This window comes from Staurois parvus, unplaced genomic scaffold (assembly GCF_062004578.1).
Source record: "Staurois parvus isolate SC_StPar_1 unplaced genomic scaffold, SC_StPar_1.0 ptg001990l, whole genome shotgun sequence".
NCBI classification, from domain to species: Eukaryota; Metazoa; Chordata; class Amphibia; order Anura; family Ranidae; genus Staurois; species Staurois parvus.
The window spans coordinates 1-18,819 of record NW_028319786.1 but is presented as its reverse complement, the minus strand read 5'-3'; the positions used below and the strand labels follow the sequence as shown (position 1 = coordinate 18,819).

The 18,819-nt window shown below is 46.4% G+C and overlaps 1 protein-coding gene across 1 annotated transcript in view; it reads left to right on the top strand.

Moving 5' to 3' along the window:
• STEEP1 (STING1 ER exit protein 1) overlaps positions 1-16,773 on the top strand; it is a 39,727-nt gene extending 22,954 nt beyond the window's left edge. Inside the window, exons 4-7 of the mRNA XM_089664687.1 lie at positions 6,126-6,264; positions 12,641-12,730; positions 14,669-14,761; positions 16,329-16,773. Coding sequence (XP_089520813.1) covers positions 6,126-6,264; positions 12,641-12,730; positions 14,669-14,761; positions 16,329-16,391 — 385 coding nt within the window. The 3' untranslated portion in view covers positions 16,392-16,773. The remainder of the gene's footprint in view (positions 1-6,125; positions 6,265-12,640; positions 12,731-14,668; positions 14,762-16,328) is intronic.
• Positions 16,774-18,819: the final 2,046 nt, after the last annotated feature.

Genomic DNA, 18,819 nt, shown 5'->3' with positions numbered 1-18,819 from the left:
TGGAGCTGGCTCCGCTCTTTTGGGAAGAGGTCAAGGCTGAGTGCTGGACAATAGAGTTCCTCAAAAACCAAGTCATTATGGAGCTGGCTCCACTCTTTTGGGAAGAGGTCAAGGCTCTGTGCTGGACAATCGAGTTCCTCAAAAACCAAGTCCTTATGGAGCTGTCTCCGCTCTTTTGGGAAGAATTGTGGGGTATGGCAGCTAAAAGAACATTTTGTGAGGTCAGGTACTGATATTGGATGAGAAGACCTTGTTCACCACCAGCATTACAATTCATCCCAAAGGTGTCCAGTAGGGTTGAGGTCAGGGCTCTGTGCAGGACACTCGAGTTCCTCAAAAACCAAGTCCTTATGGAGCTGGCTCCACTCTTTTGGGAAGAGGTCAAGGCTCTGTGCAGGACAATAGAGTTCCTCAAAATCCACGTCCTTACGGAGATGGCTCCGCTCTTTTGGGAAGAGTTGTGGGGTATGGCGGCTAAAAGAACATTTGTGAGGTCAGGTACTGATGTTGGATGAGAAGACCTTGTTCACCACCAGCATTCCAATTCATCCCTAAGGTGTTCAGTAGGGTTGAGGTCAGGGCTCTGCGCCGGACACTCGAGTTCCTCAAAAACCATGTCCTTATGGATCTGGCTCCGCTCTTTTGGGAAGAGGTCAGGGCTCTGTGCAGGTCACTTGAGTTTCTACATCACACTTACATGAGCTTGTTGGACGTCCAATTCTAAAATCATGTCTATTCTTATGGAGTTGCCCACCTCTTCGAATGGCCATTAATTTGAAGCTGCCCCACCCCCCATGGCCATTAATGTGGAGTTCCCCTTCCTTTTATTACTTTACCATCCTCCACTCTTCTGGGAAGGCTTTCCACAAGATTTTGGAGGGTGTCTGTCAGAATTTGTACCCATTTGTGAAGTCGGGTACTGGTAATGGAGGAAACCTGCCTTACATGTTGGGCCTCAAGTTGGGCGCCAAAAAAGAAAGAGACCTGGTTCACAGTTGGCATTCCAATTCGTCCCTAAGGTGTTCTGTAGGGTTGAGGTGCCCTGTGCAGGACAATCGAGCTCCTCAAAAACCAAGTCCTTACGGAGCTGGCTCTGCTCTTTTGGGAAGAATTGTGGGGTATGGCGGCTAAAAGAACATTTGTGAGGTCAGGTACTGATGTTCGATGAGAAGACCTTGTTCACCCCACCATTCCAATTCATCCCTAAGGTGTTCAGTAGGGTTGAGGTCAGGACTCTCAAGTTCCTCCATGACCTCAACCCTACTGAATACCTTTTGGGAAAATACCTCATCCCAAAGGTGTTCTGTAGGGTTAAGGGCAGTTGCTGATGTTACATAAGACCTTAGTCTTTCAAAAGTAGGGTTGAGGTCAGGGCTCCATGTAGGACACTCAAGTTGCTCCACACCAAACTGGTCAAACCACGTCTTTATGGGGCTGGCTTTGTACACGGGGGACAGTCATGTTGGAACAGAAACCGGTCTTCACCAAACTGTCTCCACAAGGTTGAAAGAGCCCAATCATCTAAAACGAGGGTAGACAACCTCAGCACTCCAGCCATGATGAAACTACAAATCCCATAAGCCAGGGAGGTCCAAACTATGGCTCTTCATCTGTTGAAGTACTACAAGTCCCATCATGCATCTGCCTCTGAGTTTCTTGCCTGTGGATGTCAGAGTCTTGCAAGGCCTCATGGGACTTGCAGTTCCTCAACAACTGGAGGTCCATAGTTTGGACACCCCTGCCATAAGCATTGCACGACTCTGGCAGCCACCGTCTTGACCCCCAGAGGCTTGATAACGCATAGAAGGGGCCCCAATGGTGCAGTAATGTCAGCAATAGACTTCTTTATTTAACCCCTTCATGCCGCCCGCGTGCAAATGTGCGACCTCCCGGCGTCTGGGCCTAGAGGCCGAGCGGCCGCACATTTGCATTCATGTAACAAAAAACGCGCGCGCTCCCAACACACATGTGAGGTACTTCCATAAAGGTCCCGGTCCGCTCTTTCGATCGGGACCTTTCCCGATCACGTGACCGGCCGTGACGTCACGGCGGCCACATGACACTAAGACCCGCTCTTTCGATCGGGACCTTTCCCGATCACGTGACCGGCCGTGACGTCACAGCGGCCACATGACACTAAGATCCGCTCTTTCGATCGGGACCTTTCCCGATCATGTGACCAGACGTGACGTCACAGCGGCCACATGACACTAAGACCCGCTCTTTCGATCGGGACCTTTCCCGATCATGTGACCGGTCGTGACGTCACAGCGGCCACATGACACTAAGACCTGCTCTTTCGATCGGGACCTTTCCCGATCATGTGACCGGTCGTGACGTCACGGCGGCCACATGACACTAAGACCTGCTCTTTCGATCGGGACCTTTCCCGATCATGTGACCGGTCGTGACGTCACGGCGGCCACATGACACTAAGACCTGCTCTTTCGATCGGGACCTTTCCCGATCATGTGACCGGTCGTGACGTCACGGCGGCCACATGACACTAAGACCTGCTCTTTCGATCGGGACCTTTCCCGATCATGTGACCGGTCGTGACGTCACGGCGGCCACATGACACTAAGACCCGCTCTTTCGATCGGGACCTTTCCCGATCACGTGACCGGTCGTGACGTCACGGCGGCCACATGACACTAAGACCCGGCCACCTCCCGGCGCAGGAACTCCTCTTCACACCGGGACGATTCGGCGTGAAGGGGTTAATAGACAGTCCTACTTACATCAGGTATAAAAACCACAAGATCACATACAGCATGGAGCAGACACCCACACGGGGCCACACACGTGACGTCATTCCGCACGCTGGGAGGAAACTCTGGCAGTATCTTCCATTCCGTATGTGATCTAGCGGTTGTGCCTGTTTATCTGCAGCCCTCTCACCTCTACAGCCCCCTAAACCGCACATTTTGCGCAGCATTTCTGATCATTAGAAGGCAGGGGGTGGGGTTCTGACGTCACAAACCGCACATCATAGAGCAGGGAGCCTAGTGTAATCTGGGACCTAAAAAAAAAAAAAAAAGTCCCCGACCCTGTCCGAAAGGCTGAAAACGCGTAGATGCGAGCGTGTCCCATAGGAAACCATGGACTGTAGCACTACAAAAAAACGCATAGGTGTGATCCAGGCCTGAGACCGGATGGAGCGAACTGATCGACTTTTGGCAGATAAAGCCGCTCTTCTCCTGTCTCATCTGTGTATTCGGCGGTTGGCCTGGAGTTCAGCTTTAGATCCGGCACGGCTCATGCTGCATTCTGCCGTAGTATGGCGCTCCATGCGCATCGACGTGCCTCTCTGCGACCCTGCGTTTCTACTTTTGGTCCTCCGCATAGACACTTTTAGCGATTTTTTTTTTTTTTTTTTTTTTTTTTTTTTTTTTTTTTATCCGTTCCGTACAGAAACACGCCGCATTCTTGACATTTCTATAATCTCCGTGCAAGCTGAAAGGGCAGCGAGGTCCTAAAAAAAAAAGGGGGATAAGATTGGAAATTCGATGGAATATCCTGTGCGGCGGCGTGCTGACCGCATGAAACTACCATTAACCTCTTCCCGTCCGGCCGTTGTATATAAACGGCCAGATGGTGGCAGTGCAGGAGCGGGTGGACGTTTATAAACGGCCTCCCCGCCCCGTGCTTGTGCGCGCTCCCTGGGAGCGTGCAGCACCGCGATCTGGTGCCCACCGGATACAGCGGAACACCGATTGTCGTACGGGACCTCTGTGCGAGGTCCCGATCATGTGATCACTGATTGGCCAATCAAAGATCACATGGAGAGTAGTAAGCAAGAGGTCACTTCTGATATCATTGCTTACTACATGTGAAATCTGTGAGTGATCACAAAGATCACATGGTACAGGGCCATTCACAGCAGCCTTGTACCATGTGACAAGCTGTGACCAATCACAGCTCACACAGTAGTTCTCAATGGCTGCAGGAATGCAGCCACAGAGAAGGAGAAATGATTGCTTTTACAGCCTTTATGGGTGTAAAAGCAATCAGTGTAAAAAAAAAAAACCCATCTTTATCACCCCCCACAAGTAGTACAGTGTCACCATGGTGACACCGTACTGCTAGGGTGATAGTATGTAAAAAAAAAAAAATATATAACAATGTAAAAAAAAGTTTCAAAATTATATATTTTGGTTATAAACTAATTTGGGTTATTTTTTATTTATTTATTTTATTACTAAAAAGATAACGGAATAAATTTTGGCTAAGATTTATGATGAAATCTTATTTATTTTCAAAATTGTATAAGAAAAACACTTTTTTTTTTTTTTTTTTTTTTTTTTTTTTTTTCCCCCCAAAATTTTTGGACTTTTTCATTTATATAGCAAAAAAATAAATAAAGTTTATTTTGTGGTGAATAAATACCACCAAAATAAAGCTTTATCTGTCTCAAAAAAATGCTAAAAAATTCATATGGGTACAGTGTTGCATGACCGCGCAATTGTCATTCAAAGTGTGATAGCGCTGAAAGCTGAAAATTGGCCTGGAGAGGAAGGGGGTGAAAGTGTCCGGACTGGAAGGGGGTGAAAGTGTCCGGACTGGAAGGGGGTGAAAGTGTCCGGACTGGAAGGGGGGTGAAAGTGTCCGGACTGGAAGGGGGGGAAAGTGTCCGGACTGGAAGGGGGGGAAAGTGTCCGGACTGGAAGGGGGGGAAAGTGTCCGGACTGGAAGGGGGTGAAAGTGTCCGGACTGGAAGGGGGTGAAAGTGTCCGGACTGGAAGGGGGTGAAAGTGTCCGGACTGGAAGGGGGTGAAAGTGTCCGGACTGGAAGGGGGTGAAAGTGTCCGGACCGGAAGGGGGTGAAAGCGTCCGGACCGGAAGGGGGTGAAAGCGTCCGGACCGGAAGGGGGTGAAAGCGTCCGGACCGGAAGGGGGTGAAAGCGTCCGGACCGGAAGGGGGTGAAAGCGTCCGGACCGGAAGGGGGTGAAAGCGTCCGGACCGGAAGGGGGTGAAAGCGTCCGGACCGGAAGGGGGTGAAAGCGTCCGGACCGGAAGGGGGTGAAAGCGTCCGGACCGGAAGGGGGTGAAAGCGTCCGGACCGGAAGGGGGTGAAAGCGTCCGGACCGGAAGGGGGGGATAGCGTCCGGACCGGAAGGGGGGGATAGCGTCCGGACCGGAAGGGGGGAAAGGGTCCGGACCGGAAGGGGGTGAAAGCGTCCGGACCGGAAGGGGGGGAAGTGTCTGGACACTAACGTTCGGAAGAACTCCTCTGGAATTTGTGGTTCAGTTTTGGACTTCAGTTCATATGGTGGAAAAAAAAACTGGAGAGAAAGTGCAGGGATGGAGAATTAAACGAGTGGTGCCTGGTTGGGCTGGGTGGGGCATGGTGGTGGCTGACGTTGGTTGTGGTTGAGGGGACCGGGGGGGGGTTTGCTAGGTTCTAGGTTTAGGGTTCCAAGACCCTTCCAGTGTTGAATTGTTCCAATTCATGCCGAAGGTCTTCAATAGGTTTGAGGTCAGGGATATGTGTAGGACACTCGAGTTCCTTCACATGAAACTGGTCAAACCACGTCTTTATGGATCTGGCTTTCATCTTCTGGGAGCAGGGGTCTCCAAACTGCGGCCCATAGGCCGGATTTGGCCCTTTGCTTGCTTTTATCCGGCCCTCCACTGGTAGGATGCACTATCCCCCCACTGACTGACCCCAACGATGGGGCGCCAGTCCTCCCCACTGACCCCAACGATGGGGCGCCAGTCCTCCCCACTGACCCCAACGATGGGGCGCCAGTCCTCCCCACTGACCCCAATTATGTAAATATTTTTACCTCCATTTAGTAAACCAAGCCCAAGGCATTTTCTATTCCCACTGGCCCCAGTCCGGCCCCCCTAAATATCGAAGGACGGTAAACTGGCCCTTTTTGTTTCAAAAGTTTGGAGACCCCTGTTGTAGAGCCACGATGGAGTAAGATGGGGAAAGGTGTCGGTCAGTGGAGCTAGGTGCAGTGTCGTTAACAACCCTGGAACAATAAAGTTGTTCTGCCTAACAAAGCCGTAGCTTCTATGATGTGCGTGTAACAAAGATCCAGAAATCGATCGATTCCATGCTCCTCCTCCACGCTATGTATGAGCTCAGCGATTGGATGCGTTTGTGTTTTGGCAGGTGCAGCCTCCCCCTCTTCTACCAGCACTCTCAGAAGAATATTCCGGCGACGTTCATCTTCAGTGGAGCCTTGGTGAAGTTCGGACAAGGATTTGGGAAAACAAATATATTTACTCAGAAGCCCGACCCCCCTAAAAAGGTGATTATTACAGACACCGATCGGTGTCATCCTGGGGTATCCTGGAGGCTCTGGACTCTGCAGTGTGTCTTCCATAGTGGGGTAAAACTGGACTCTGGGGCCTGCTCGTGGAGGTCCTGTTGTGGGGCCTGCTCGCGGAGGTCCTGTTGTGGGGCCTGCTCGCGGAGGTCCTGTTGTGGGGCCTGCTCGCGGAGGTCCTGTTGTGGGGCCTGCTCGCGGAGGTCCTCTTGTGGGGCCTGCTCGCGGAGGTCCTCTTGTGGGGCCTGCTCGCGGAGGTCCTCTTGTGGGGCCTGCTCGCGGAGGTCCTCTTGTGGGGCCTGCTCGCGGAGATGCCTCTCTAGGAGTAAGCTCATTTGGGTTGAAACCCACTGGGGGGGGAAGGTTTCAAGGGCAGGGGACTCCATAGTGACTGTTGGCTTCAATTCCTAGCCAGGTTGCTCCTCTTCTGCTCACTGCACCAGATGAAGATCAATTGCCATCTGCTCTCCAACACGCCTTTTGAGACCCCCCTCTAATGAACTTCACCTGAAAGGGCATACTCCGGAGGTCATTTCTAGGCCTGCTCGTGGAGGTCCTGTTGTGGGGCCTGCTCGCGGAGGTCCTGTTGTGGGGCCTGCTCGCGGAGGGCTTCTAGTGGGGCCTGCTCGCGGAGGGCTTCTAGTGGGGCCTGCTCGCGGAGGGCTTCTAGTGGGGCCTGCTCGCGGAGGTCTTCTAGTGGGGCCTGCTCGCGGAGGTCTTCTAGTGGGGCCTGCTCGCGGAGGTCTTCTAGTGGGGCCTGCTCGCGGAGGTCCTCTGGTGGGGCCTGCTCGCGGAGGTCCTCTGGTGGGGCCTGCTCGCGGAGGTCCTCTGGTGGGGCCTGCTCGCGGAGGTCCTCTGGTGGGGCCTGCTCGCGGAGGTCCTCTGGTGGGGCCTGCTCGCGGAGGTCCTCTGGTGGGGCCTGCTCGCGGAGGTCCTCTGGTGGGGCCTGCTCGCGGAGGTCCTCTGGTGGGGCCTGCTCGCGGAGGTCCTCTGGTGGGGCCTGCTCGCGGAGGTCCTCTGGTGGGGCCTGCTCGCGGAGGTCTTCTGGTGGGCCTGCTGCTATAGGTCGGGCAGGACACTTGCTGTTGCAACTGGGCATCATATGACGTCCTGTCCAAAACGAGTCGCTAATGCGTCCGCAGTGCGATCTGTCACCAGCGGTGTCCACGGGACACAGCCAATGACCTATCACTGGTCAAGGCAGTCACATGATACAGACAGGGCCAATCACAGCCCATCTGTATCATGTGATCAGCTTTGCCCAATCACAGCTAATCACAACAAAAGACTGAATCTGTTTCATTCAGTAACAATTGTTGCAAATATCAGTGAAATACATCCGCAATTATAATGTGTTTTAAAAAAAAATAAGAAAAAATGTAATAAAATAAATAATAGAAATGTTTGAAAAAAAATTATTTCTTTGGTCACAGTGTGCTGAAAAATAAAATGGTAAGAAAAAAATGTAATAAAAAATAGAAACATTTGTAAAAAAAAATTGCTTTGGTCACAGTGTGCTGAAAAAGAAAATGGTGAAAAAATGTATTAAAAAAATAATAATAAACATTTGGAAAACAATATTGCTTTGGTTAATGTGCTGAAAAATAAAATGGTAAAAAAAAGAAAAAAAAATTAATAAATAAATTAAGAGAAACATTTGGAAAGAAAATATTGATTTGGTCACAGTGTGCTAAAAAATAAAATGGTGAAAAAAGGTAACAAAAAAATAAATAGAAACATTTGGAAAAAAAAAATTGCTTTTGGCACAGTGTGCTGAAAAATAAAATTAGTAAAAAAAAACGAAAACATTTAATAAAAAATAAATAGGAATATTTGAAAGAAAAATATTGCTTTTGTCAGTGTGATGAAAAATAAAATAGTAAAAAATAAATTAGAGAAACATTTGAAAAAAAATATTGCTTTGGTCACAGCGTGCTGAAAAATAAAATGGTGAAAAAATTTATTAAAAAAAAATAATAGAAACATTTGGAAAACAATATTGCTTTGGTTAATGTGCTGAAAAATAAAATGGTAAAAAAATTAATAAATAAATTAAGAGAAACATTTGGAAAGAAAATATTGATTTGGTCACAGTGTGCTAAAAAATAAAATGGTGAAAAAAGGTAACAAAAAAATAAATAGAAACATTTGAAAAAAAAAAATATTGCTTTGGGCACAGTGTGCTGAAATATAAAATCGTAAAGAAAAAGAAAAAAATGTAATAAAAAATAAATAGAAACATTTGGAAAAAAAATATTGCTTTTGGCACAGTGTGCTGAAAAATAAAATTAGTAAAAAAAAACGAAAACATTTAATAAAAAATAAATAGGGATATTTGAAAGAAAAATATTGCTTTTGTCAGTGTGATGAAAAATAAAATAGTAAAAAAAAAAAAATTAGAGAAACATTTGAAAAATAATATTGCTTTGGTCACAGCGTGCTGAAAAATAAAATGGTGAAAAAATTTATTAAAAAAAAAATAATAGAAACATTTGGAAAACAATATTGCTTTGGTCACAGTGTGCTGAAAAATAAAATGGTAAAAAAATTAATAAATAAATTAAGAGAAACATTTAGAAAGAAAATATTGATTTGGTCACAGTGTGCTAAAAAATAAAATGGTGAAAAAAGGTAACAAAAAAATAAATAGAAACATTTGAAAAAAAAAAATATTGCTTTGGGCACAGTGTGCTGAAATATAAAATAGTAAAGAAAAAGAAAAAAATGTAATAAAAAATAAATAGAAACATTTGGAAAAAAAATATTGCTTTTGGCACAGTGTGCTGAAATATAAAATAGTAAAGAAAAAGAAAAAAATGTAATAAAAAATAAATAGAAACATTTGGAAAAAAAATATTGCTTTTGGCACAGTGTGCTGAAAAATAAAATTAGTAAAAAAAACGAAAACATTTAATAAAAAATAAATAGGGATATTTGAAAGAAAAATATTGCTTTTGTCAGTGTGATGAAAAATAAAATAGTAAAAAAAAAAAAATTAGAGAAACATTTGAAAATAATATTGCTTTGGTCACAGCGTGCTGAAAAATAAAATGGTGAAAAATGTAATAAATAAATTAAGAGAAACATTTGGAAAAACAATTATTGCTTTGGTCACAGTGTGCTGAAAAACAAAATAGTAAAAAAAAGAAAATGTAATAAAAAATAAATAGAAACTTTTGAAAAAAAAATACAAATTCTATTATTATTTTCACCAAATGTAGCAGAATACATTTTGACCTACATTTTATGAAGAAAGATTATTTATTTGCAAAATTTTATAACAAATAAAGAAAGGTGTGTGTGTGTTTGTTTTTTTTTTTTTTTTTTTTTTTTTTCAAAAGTTTCAGGTGTTTTGTTTTATTTAGCAAAAAATAAAAAAACTCAGCGGTGATTAAATACCACCAAAATAAAGCTCTATATGTGTGAAGAAACAATGCTAAAAATGTCATCTGGGTACAGTGTTGCATGACCGCGCTATTGTCATTCAGAGTGCGACAGCGCTGAAAATTGGGTAGGAAGGGGGTAGAAGTGCCCGGTAGGCGAGGGGTTCAGGACACCCCAAAACAGATCTCAAAACGCAGTGCGGTTGCTGGATATCCCATCGCGGTCTCGGGTGCCCCTTTTTGGTGCGGAGGCGACGTGATTTGAGCCACATGAAATGTATGGTTCAGATCGCACTGCGCAGACATCTTGTGTGGAATTCCATTACATGCGTCGTCCCGCATCGTGGGAACCCGCGCCGAATTACAGTACGACTTGTATCACAATTGTATTATAGAAGATTTTTTTTTTCTATATAAATGGACTTCCCTCTTAAGTGCGGCCGATTTACTTGCATATAGATAGGTTTTTTTCTGTGGGTTTATTTTTCTGTTTCTTCTTCTCCGGTTTTTTGTTTTCTGTTTCTGTGTTTTTCTTTGTTTTTTTTTTTGTTCATTTTTTTTCTATTTTTTTTCTTAGTTTTTCTTTTCTGTTCTGTTTCTTTTTTTCTGTTTTTTTTCGTTTTTTTCTGTTTTTTTCTTAGTTTTTCTTTTCTGTTCTGTTTCTTTTTTTCTGTTTTTTTTTTTCTTTTTTTTTCTTCGTTTTTCTTTTCTGTTTCTTTTTTCTTTGTTTTTTTTTTTTTCTGTTTGTTTTTTTCCTTTTTTCTTTTTTTTTTCGGATTCATTTTTCTGTTTTTTTTTTTTTTGTTTTCTGTTACTTTTCTTCGTTTTTTTTTTGTGTCCTTTTTTTTGCCTTTTTTTTTAGTTTTTCTTTTCTGTTCTGTTTCTTTTTTCTGTTTTTTTTGTTTTCTGTTACTTTTCTTTGTTTTTTTTTTGTGTCCTTTTTTTTTGCCTTTTTTTTTAGTTTTTTTTTTCTGTTCTGTTTCTTTTTTCTGTTTTTTTTGTTTTCTGTTACTTTTCTTTGTTTTTTTTGTCCTTTTTTTTTCTTTTTGTTTTTTGTTTTTTTTTTGTTTTTTTGTTCTTTTTTTTTTTATCTGTTTTTTTTTCTTAGTTTTTCTTTTCTGTTCTGTTTCTTTTTTTCTGTTTTTTTTCTTCGTTTTTGTTTTCTGTTCTGTTTCTTTTTTCTTTGTTTTTTTTTTTTCTGTTTTTTTTCCTTTTTGTTTTTTTTCGGATTCATTTTTCTGGGGTTTTTTTTGTTTTCTGTTACTTTTCTTCGTTTTTTTTTTTTTTGTGTCCTTTTTTTTGCGTTTTTTTTTTCTTTGTTTTTCTTTTCTGTTCTGTTTCTTTTTTCTGTTTTTTTTTTGTTTTCTGTTACTTTTCTTTGTTTTTTTTGTGTCCTTCCTTTTTTTTTTTTTTTTCTTTTTGTTTTTTTTTGTTTTTTTGTTTCTTTTTTCTTAGTTTTTCTTTTCTGTTCTGTTTCTTTTTTTCTGGTTTTTTTTTTTTCGGATTAATTTTTCTGTTTTTTTTTTTTTGTTTTTGTTCTGTTTTTTTTGTTTTTTTTTATTTATTTATTTTTTGTTCATTTTTTTTTCTGTTTTTTTTCTTAGTTTTTCTTTTCTGTTCTGTTTCTTTTTATCTGTTTTTTTTTTCATTTTTTTCTTTTTTTTTCTTCGTTTTTGTTTTCTGTTGTTTCTTTTCTCTTTGTTTTTTTTTTTTTTTCTGTCTGTTTTTTTCGGATTCATTTTTCTGTTTTTTTTTTTTTTTTGTTTTCTGTTACTTTTCTTCGTTTTTTTTTTCTTGTGTCCTTTTTTTTGCGGTTTTTTTTTTTTAGTTTTTCTTTTCTGTTCTGTTTCTTTTTTCTGTTTTTTTTGTTTTCCGTTACTTTTCTTTGTTTTTTTTGTCCTTTTTTTTTTTTTTTTTTTTTTGTTCTTTGTTTTTTTTTTTTTTATCTGTTTCTTTTTTCTTAGTTTTTTCTTTTCTGTTCTGTTTCTTTTTTTCTGTTTTTTTTCTTCGTTTTTGTTTTCTGTTCTGTTTCTTTTTTCTTTGTTTTTTTTTTTTTTTTCTGTTTGTTTTTCTTCCTTTTTGTTTTTTTTCGGATTCATTTTTCTGGGTTTTTTTTGTTTTCTGTTACTTTTCTTCGTTTTTTTTTTTGTGTCCTTTTTTTGCGGTTTTTTTTCTTAGTTTTTCTTTTCTGTTCTGTTTCTTTTTTCTGTTTTTTTTGTTTTCTGTTACTTTTCTTTGTTTTTTTTTGTGTCCTTCCTTTTTTTTTTTTTTTTTTTTTTTTTTTTTTCTGTTTCTTTTTTCTTAGTTTTTCTTTTCTGTTCTATTTCTTTTTTTCTTAGTTTTTCTGTTCTGTTTCTTTCTGTGTTTTTTTTTCTTTTGTTTTTTTTTGTTTTTCTTCGTTTTTTTTCTGTTTCTTTTTTCTTTTTTTTTTTTTGTTTTCTGTTTCATGTTTTTTGTTTTCTGTTCGTTTTATTTTTGTGTCCTTCTTTTTTTTCTTTTCGTTTTTTTTTCAGTTTTTTTGTACTTCGTTTTTTTTGTTTTTTCTTTCTTTTTTTTCTTAGTTTTTCTTTTCTGTTCTGTTCCTTTTTTCTGTTTGTTTTTTTTTTGTTTTTTTCTTGAAGCTGAAGTGGGAATGGATCTGGGGTGAGAACGCTGTGATGTTTGGTGAAGTGGGGAAGCTCGCCGCGTTGTCACCCGGAGGAATTGATGGAAATCAGGTTCAGGGTCATTGTAGTGTTACATCTAAACAAAGCAGACAAACAGAAGACTCCGGATCTGTCCTGACGTGACGCAGGACCCCTTTGTGGAGGGGGGGGAGGGGGGCAGCAAGTCTGAAGTCACATGGGTGGGAGAGGGATAGGTGAGCGTGGGGTTGACCTCCTCCGTCCAATCACAGCTCGCCGTCTTTGTCTGCGGTTTTGTTTTATCGTCATTTTTTTCCTGTAATCTCACGGCGGAATCTCTCACATGTGAAGGTGATGATGACCAAACGCACGAAGGACATGGGCAAGTTCAGCTCCGTCACCGTCTCCACCATCGATGAGGAGGAGGAGGAGATCGAAGCTGTGAGTAGAACCACCGGGGACACTATTCTGTCCACTGACACCAACAGAGGGGCACTGGTTTTCCTCACTGACACCAATGATGGGACACTATTCCTCCCACTGACACCAATGATGGGGCACTATTCCTCCCACTGACACCAATGATGGGGCACTATTCCTCCCATTGACACCAATGATGGGGCACTATTCCTCCTACTGACACCAATGATGGGGCACTATTCCTCTCACTGATACCAATGATGGGGCACTATTCCTCCCATTGACACCAATGATGGGGCACTATTCCTCCCACTGACACCAATGATGGGGCACTATTCCTCCTACTGACACCAATGATGGGGCACTATTCCTCTCACTGATACCAATGATGGGGCGCTATTCCTCCCACTGACACCAATGATGGGGCACTATTCCTCCCACTGACACCAATGATGGGGCACTATTCCTCCCACTGACATCAATGATGGGGCACTATTCCTCCCACTGACACCAATGATGGGACACTATTCCTCCCACTGACACCAATGATGGGACACTATTCCTCCCACTGACACCAATGATGGGACACTATTCCTCCCACTGACACCAATGATGGGACACTATTCCTCCCACTGACACCAATGATGGGGCACTATTCCTCCCACTGACACCAATGATGGGGCACTATTCCTCCCACTGATACCAATGATGGGGCACTATTCCTCCCACTGATACCAATGATGGGGCACTATTTTTCCCACTGATACCAATGATGGGGCACTATTCCTCCCACTGACACCAATGATGGGGCACTATTCCTCCCACTGATATCAATGATGGGGCACTATTCCTCCCACTGACACCAATGATGGGGCACTATTCCTCCCACTGACACCAATGATGGGGCACTATTCCTCCCACTGACACCAATGATGGGGCACTATTCCTCCCACTGACACCAATGATGGGGCACTATTCCTCCCACTGACACCAATGATGGGGCACTATTCCTCCTACTGACACCAATGATGGGGCACTATTCCTCCCACTGACACCAATGATGGGGCACTATTCCTCCCACTGACACCAATGATGGGGCACTATTCCTCCTACTGACACCAATGATGGGGCACTATTCCTCCTACTGATACCAATGATGGGGCACTATTCCTCCCACTGACACCAATGATGGGGCACTATTCCTCCCACTGACACCAATGATGGGGCACTATTCCTCCCACTGATACCAATGATGAGGCACTATTCCTCCCACTGATACCAATGATGGGGCACTATTCCTCCCACTGACACCAATGATGGGGCACTATTCCTCCCACTGACACCAATGATGGGGCACTATTCCTCCCACTGACACCAATGATGGGGCACTATTCCTCCCACTGACACCAATGATGGGGCACTATTCCTCCCACTGACACCAATGATGGGGCACTATTCCTCCCACTGACACCAATGATGGGGCACTATTCCAACCACTGACACCAATGATGGGGCACTATTCCTCCCACTGACACCAATGATGGGACACTATTCCTCCCACTGACACCAATGATGGGACACTATTCCTCCCACTGACACCAATGATGGGGCACTATCCCTCCCACTGACACCAATGATGGGGCACTATTCCTCCCACTGACACCAATGATGGGGCACTATTCCTCCCACTGACACCAATGATGGGGCACTATTCCTCCCACTGACACCAATGATGGGACACTATTCCTCCCACTGATACCAATGATGGGGCACTATTCCTCCCACTGACACCAATGATGGGGCACTATTCCTCCCACTGACACCAATGATGGGGCACTATTCCTCCCACTGACACCAATGATGGGGCACTATTCCCCCCCACTGACACCAATGATGGGGCACTATTCCCCCCCACTGATACCAATGATGGGACAATGATTGCCTTTGTCTGTCATTTAGAGGGAAGTTGCAGACTCTTATGCCCAGAATGCCAAAGTCATTGAGAAGCAACTGGAAAGGAAAGGAATGAGCAAGAGGAGGCTCCAGGAACTGGTACGTGGAACTGTGACAATACGCTGTGTATATATAGGAGGTTCTTCCCACCCCCAAAAAAAAAAAAAGCTACAAATACTGCAGTGACTCACAAGGTCAGCCCCCTGCTCCTCCCTCCCTGCGGTGACTCACAAGGTCAGCCCCCTGCTCCTCCCTCCCTGCGGTGACTCACAAGGTCAGCCCCCCTGCTCCTCACTCCCAGCGGCGACTCACAAGGTAAGGTCAGCCCCCCCTGCTCCTCCCTCCCAGCGGTGACTCACAAGGTCAGCCCCCCCTGCTCCTCCCTCCCAGCGGTGACTCACAAGGTCCGCCCCCCCCCGCTCTTCCCTCCCAGCGGTGACTCACAAGGTCAGCCCCCCCCTGCTCCTCCCTCCCAGCAGTGACTCACAAGGTCAGCCCCCCCCCCTGCTCCTTCCTCCCAGCGGTGACTCACAAGGTCAGCCCCCCCCCTGCTCCTCCCTCCCAGCGGTGACTCACAAGGTCAGCCCCCCCCCTGCTCCTCCCTCCCAGCGGTGACTCACAAGGTCAGCCCCCCCCCCTGCTCCTCCCTCCCAGCGGCGACTCACAAGGTCAGCCCCCCCCCTGCTCCTCCCTCCCAGCGGCGACTCACAAGGTAAGGTCAGCCCCCCCCTGCTCCTCCCTCCCAGCGGCGACTCACAAGGTCAGCCCAGCCCCCCCCTGCTCCTCCCTCCCAGCGGCGACTCACAAGGTCAGCCCAGCCCCCCCCTGCTCCTCCCTCCCAGCGGTGACTCACAAGGTCAGCCCCCCTGCTCCCTCCCAGCGGCGACTCACAAGGTCAGCCCCCCTGCTCCCTCCCAGCGGCGACTCACAAGGTCAGCCCAGCCCCCCCCCTGCTCCTTCCTCCCAGCGGCGACTCACAAGGTCAGCCCAGCCCCCCCCCTGCTCCTTCCTCCCAGCGGCGACTCACAAGGTCAGCCCAGCCCCCCCCTGCTCCTCCCTCCCAGCGGCGACTCACAAGGTCAGCCCAGACCCCCACTCGCTCCTCCCTCCCAGCGGCGACTCACAATGTCAGCCCCCCCCTGCTCCTCCCTCCCAGCGGTGACTCACAAGGTCAGCCCCCCTGACAGCTTCACAGCCGGTCTCCTACTGTGCATGCGCGCAGCACACTGGAAAGGGTCCCAGAGGGCTACAGGGGTGGGGAGACAAACTTTGGGCTCATTTTGCCATTGCAAAGCTGGTACCCCAACCAACCCCCCCCCCCCCCCCCCCCGTGGTGTATTCCCCCCCCCCCCCATGTGCTAATTGGACATAAGAGCAGTCTGACCCATGAGGTTATCCTTCTGTTCACTTGACTTGCGTGCAAACAGGAGACCCGACTTTTAGCACGTTTGCATCGATCGCCGGATTTCTTCAGCAGGACAGCTGAATATAAACCGTCACAATTATCGGAGCGACAGACCGCGTTCAGGTCACAGGCGGCAGACGTTCCCTCCCGTAGAATCCTTCCATTCCCCCACGCGGGGAGGGGGCTTCGCCAGCGCCATATGTTTTCGTCTCCTCGCTCAGACGACGCCGATTTAATATATTCGCTTCATTTTCTCAACAGGCTGAACTGGAGGCAAAGAAAGCCAAAATGAAGGGAACGCTGATTGACAACCAGTTCAAGTAGAAGAGGCGACGGCGTTCTTGCGGGACCCACCAGGCGTAACGCGCTCTTTACAAGCTCATTGACAGGTGTGTGTGGCAGGATGGCGCACCTTCCTCCGCTATTGTGTACCGCTGGGAGGATATCCGTGTGTGGACTGACGGCGCTGCGGAGCTATGCCAATTTTTTTTTTTTTTCTTTGTATATACTAGTACATGTTTTATAAAAGGGGGCGCAACATGTCGGACGGATGCACGAGTACACCTCTGTTTTGTTGGGAGGGGACCGGAATCTTTGCCCCAATCACAATAACATGGCCGTGTCTCTCCCTGTAGGAACGATTTTATTCTCGTTAAAAACGGTCAAAGCTGAATCTCCAGGCTCAATAAAAGTTATAATTATTGTTTTTTTGGTCTCGTTTTACTTATTTTCAGAGAAATTGGCATTTAAAATGTCTGGGAGATCATTGACTGCAAAGCGCGGGTCTGCCGGGGCCACTGGCGGGGGGGATCGGTCAGGGGTTAATGTCTCCTAGGCGACATCAACCCCCGACCAATCCCTCCTCCTAGGTGACATCAACCCCCGACCAATCCCTCCTCCTAGGCGACAACCCCCGACCAATCCCTCCTCCTAGGCGACAACCCCCGACCAATCCCTCCTCCTAGGCGACAACCCCCGACCAATCCCTCCTCCTAGGAGACAACCCCTGACCAATCCCTCCTCCTAGGAGACATCCCTTGACCAATCCCTCCTCCTAGGAGACATCCCCCGACCAATCCCTCCTCCTAGGAGACAACCCCTGACCAATCCCTCCTCCTAGGAGATAACCCCCCGGCCAATCCCTCCTCCTAGGGGATATCAACCCCTGACCGACTTCTCCTAGGAGACATCAACCCCTGACCGACTTCTCCTCCTAGGAGACAACCCCTGACCAATCCCTCCTCCTAGGGGACATCAACCCCCGACCGATCCCTCCTCCTAGGAGACGGCAACCCCCGACCGATCCCTCCTCCTAGGAGACGGCAACCCCCGACCGATCCCTCCTCCTAGGAGACGGCAACCCCCGACCGATCCCTCCTCCTAGGAGACGGCAACCCCCGACCGATCCCTCCTCCTAGGAGACGGCAACCCCCGACCGATCCCTCCTCCTAGGAGACGGCAACCCCCGACCGATCCCTCCTCCTAGGAGACGGCAACCCCCGACCGATCCCTCCTCCTAGGAGACGGCAACCCCCGACCGATCCCTCCTCCTAGGAGACCTCAACCCCTGACCGACTTTTCCTCCTAGGAGACCTCAACCCCTGACCGACTTCTCCTCCTAGGAGACCTCAAGCCCTGACCGATCCCTCCTCCTCGGAGACCTCAAGCCCTGACCGATCCCTCCTCCTCGGAGACCTCAAGCCCTGACCGATCCTTCCTCCTCGGAGACCTCAAGCCCTGACAGATCCCTCCTCCTCGGAGACCTCAACCCCCCTGACCGATCCCTCCTCCTCGGAGACCTCAACCCCCCTGACCGATCCCTCCTAGAGGGGTAGGAATCCCAGGTTTGGTTTTTAGCCAGTGAAGTTCTTGATTCCCAGCCTGAATTTCTAGCATACATCAGATGTGATATATTTGACCTATCAGATAGGGAGGAGGGTAGGTATTCCAGGGCTGGTTATTGGGCAGTGAGGTCCTTGATGACACACCTAAATGATCAGCATGCAAAGGTTGGTGGAGCAATCTCATCAGGTGGAGCAGAGGATAGGTTGTTGGGTGTTGAGGTCCTTGATTCCCAGTCTGAATTTCCAGCATATACTGTACCTTAGTTGTAAGATGTCAGAGCAGACCCATCGAGGGAGAGGCGAGTTGGGACTCCCAAGGTAGGTTATTGGTCAATGAGGTCCTTGTTGGCAAACTTACATTTCCAGCATTCTAAGGTTGGAAGAGCAACCTCATCAGGTGGGTAAGAATCTCAGGGTAGGTTGTTAGAGATCGAGGTCCTTGATTCCCTACCTGAATTTCCAGCATGCATCAGATGTGAGATCAGACCCATGATGGCAAGCCTACATTTCCAGGATAAAAAGGTTAAAGTCCCATGACCAATGATTTTTTTTTTTTTTCTGTGTAGATCAGACCCATTGAGGGAGAGGCGAGTGCAATTCCCAGGACTGGTTATTGGTCAGTGAGGTCCTTTTTTATGGCCAACCTAAATTACCAGCATTCTAAGGTTGGTGGAGCAGCCTCACCAGGCAGAGAGACGGGTAGAAATTCCAGAGTGGGTTGTTGGCCATGGAGGCCCTTGTTTCCCAACGTGAATTTCCAGATGTGGGATGCCAAAGCAAGACCCATCGAGCGAGAGGCGAGTGAGGCTTTCAGGGTTGGTTGTTGGTCGGTGAGGTTCCTCGAAGACTAATTTGAATTTCTAGCATGAGATAGATCTGAATGAGACGAGAAGGAGGGTAGGAATCCT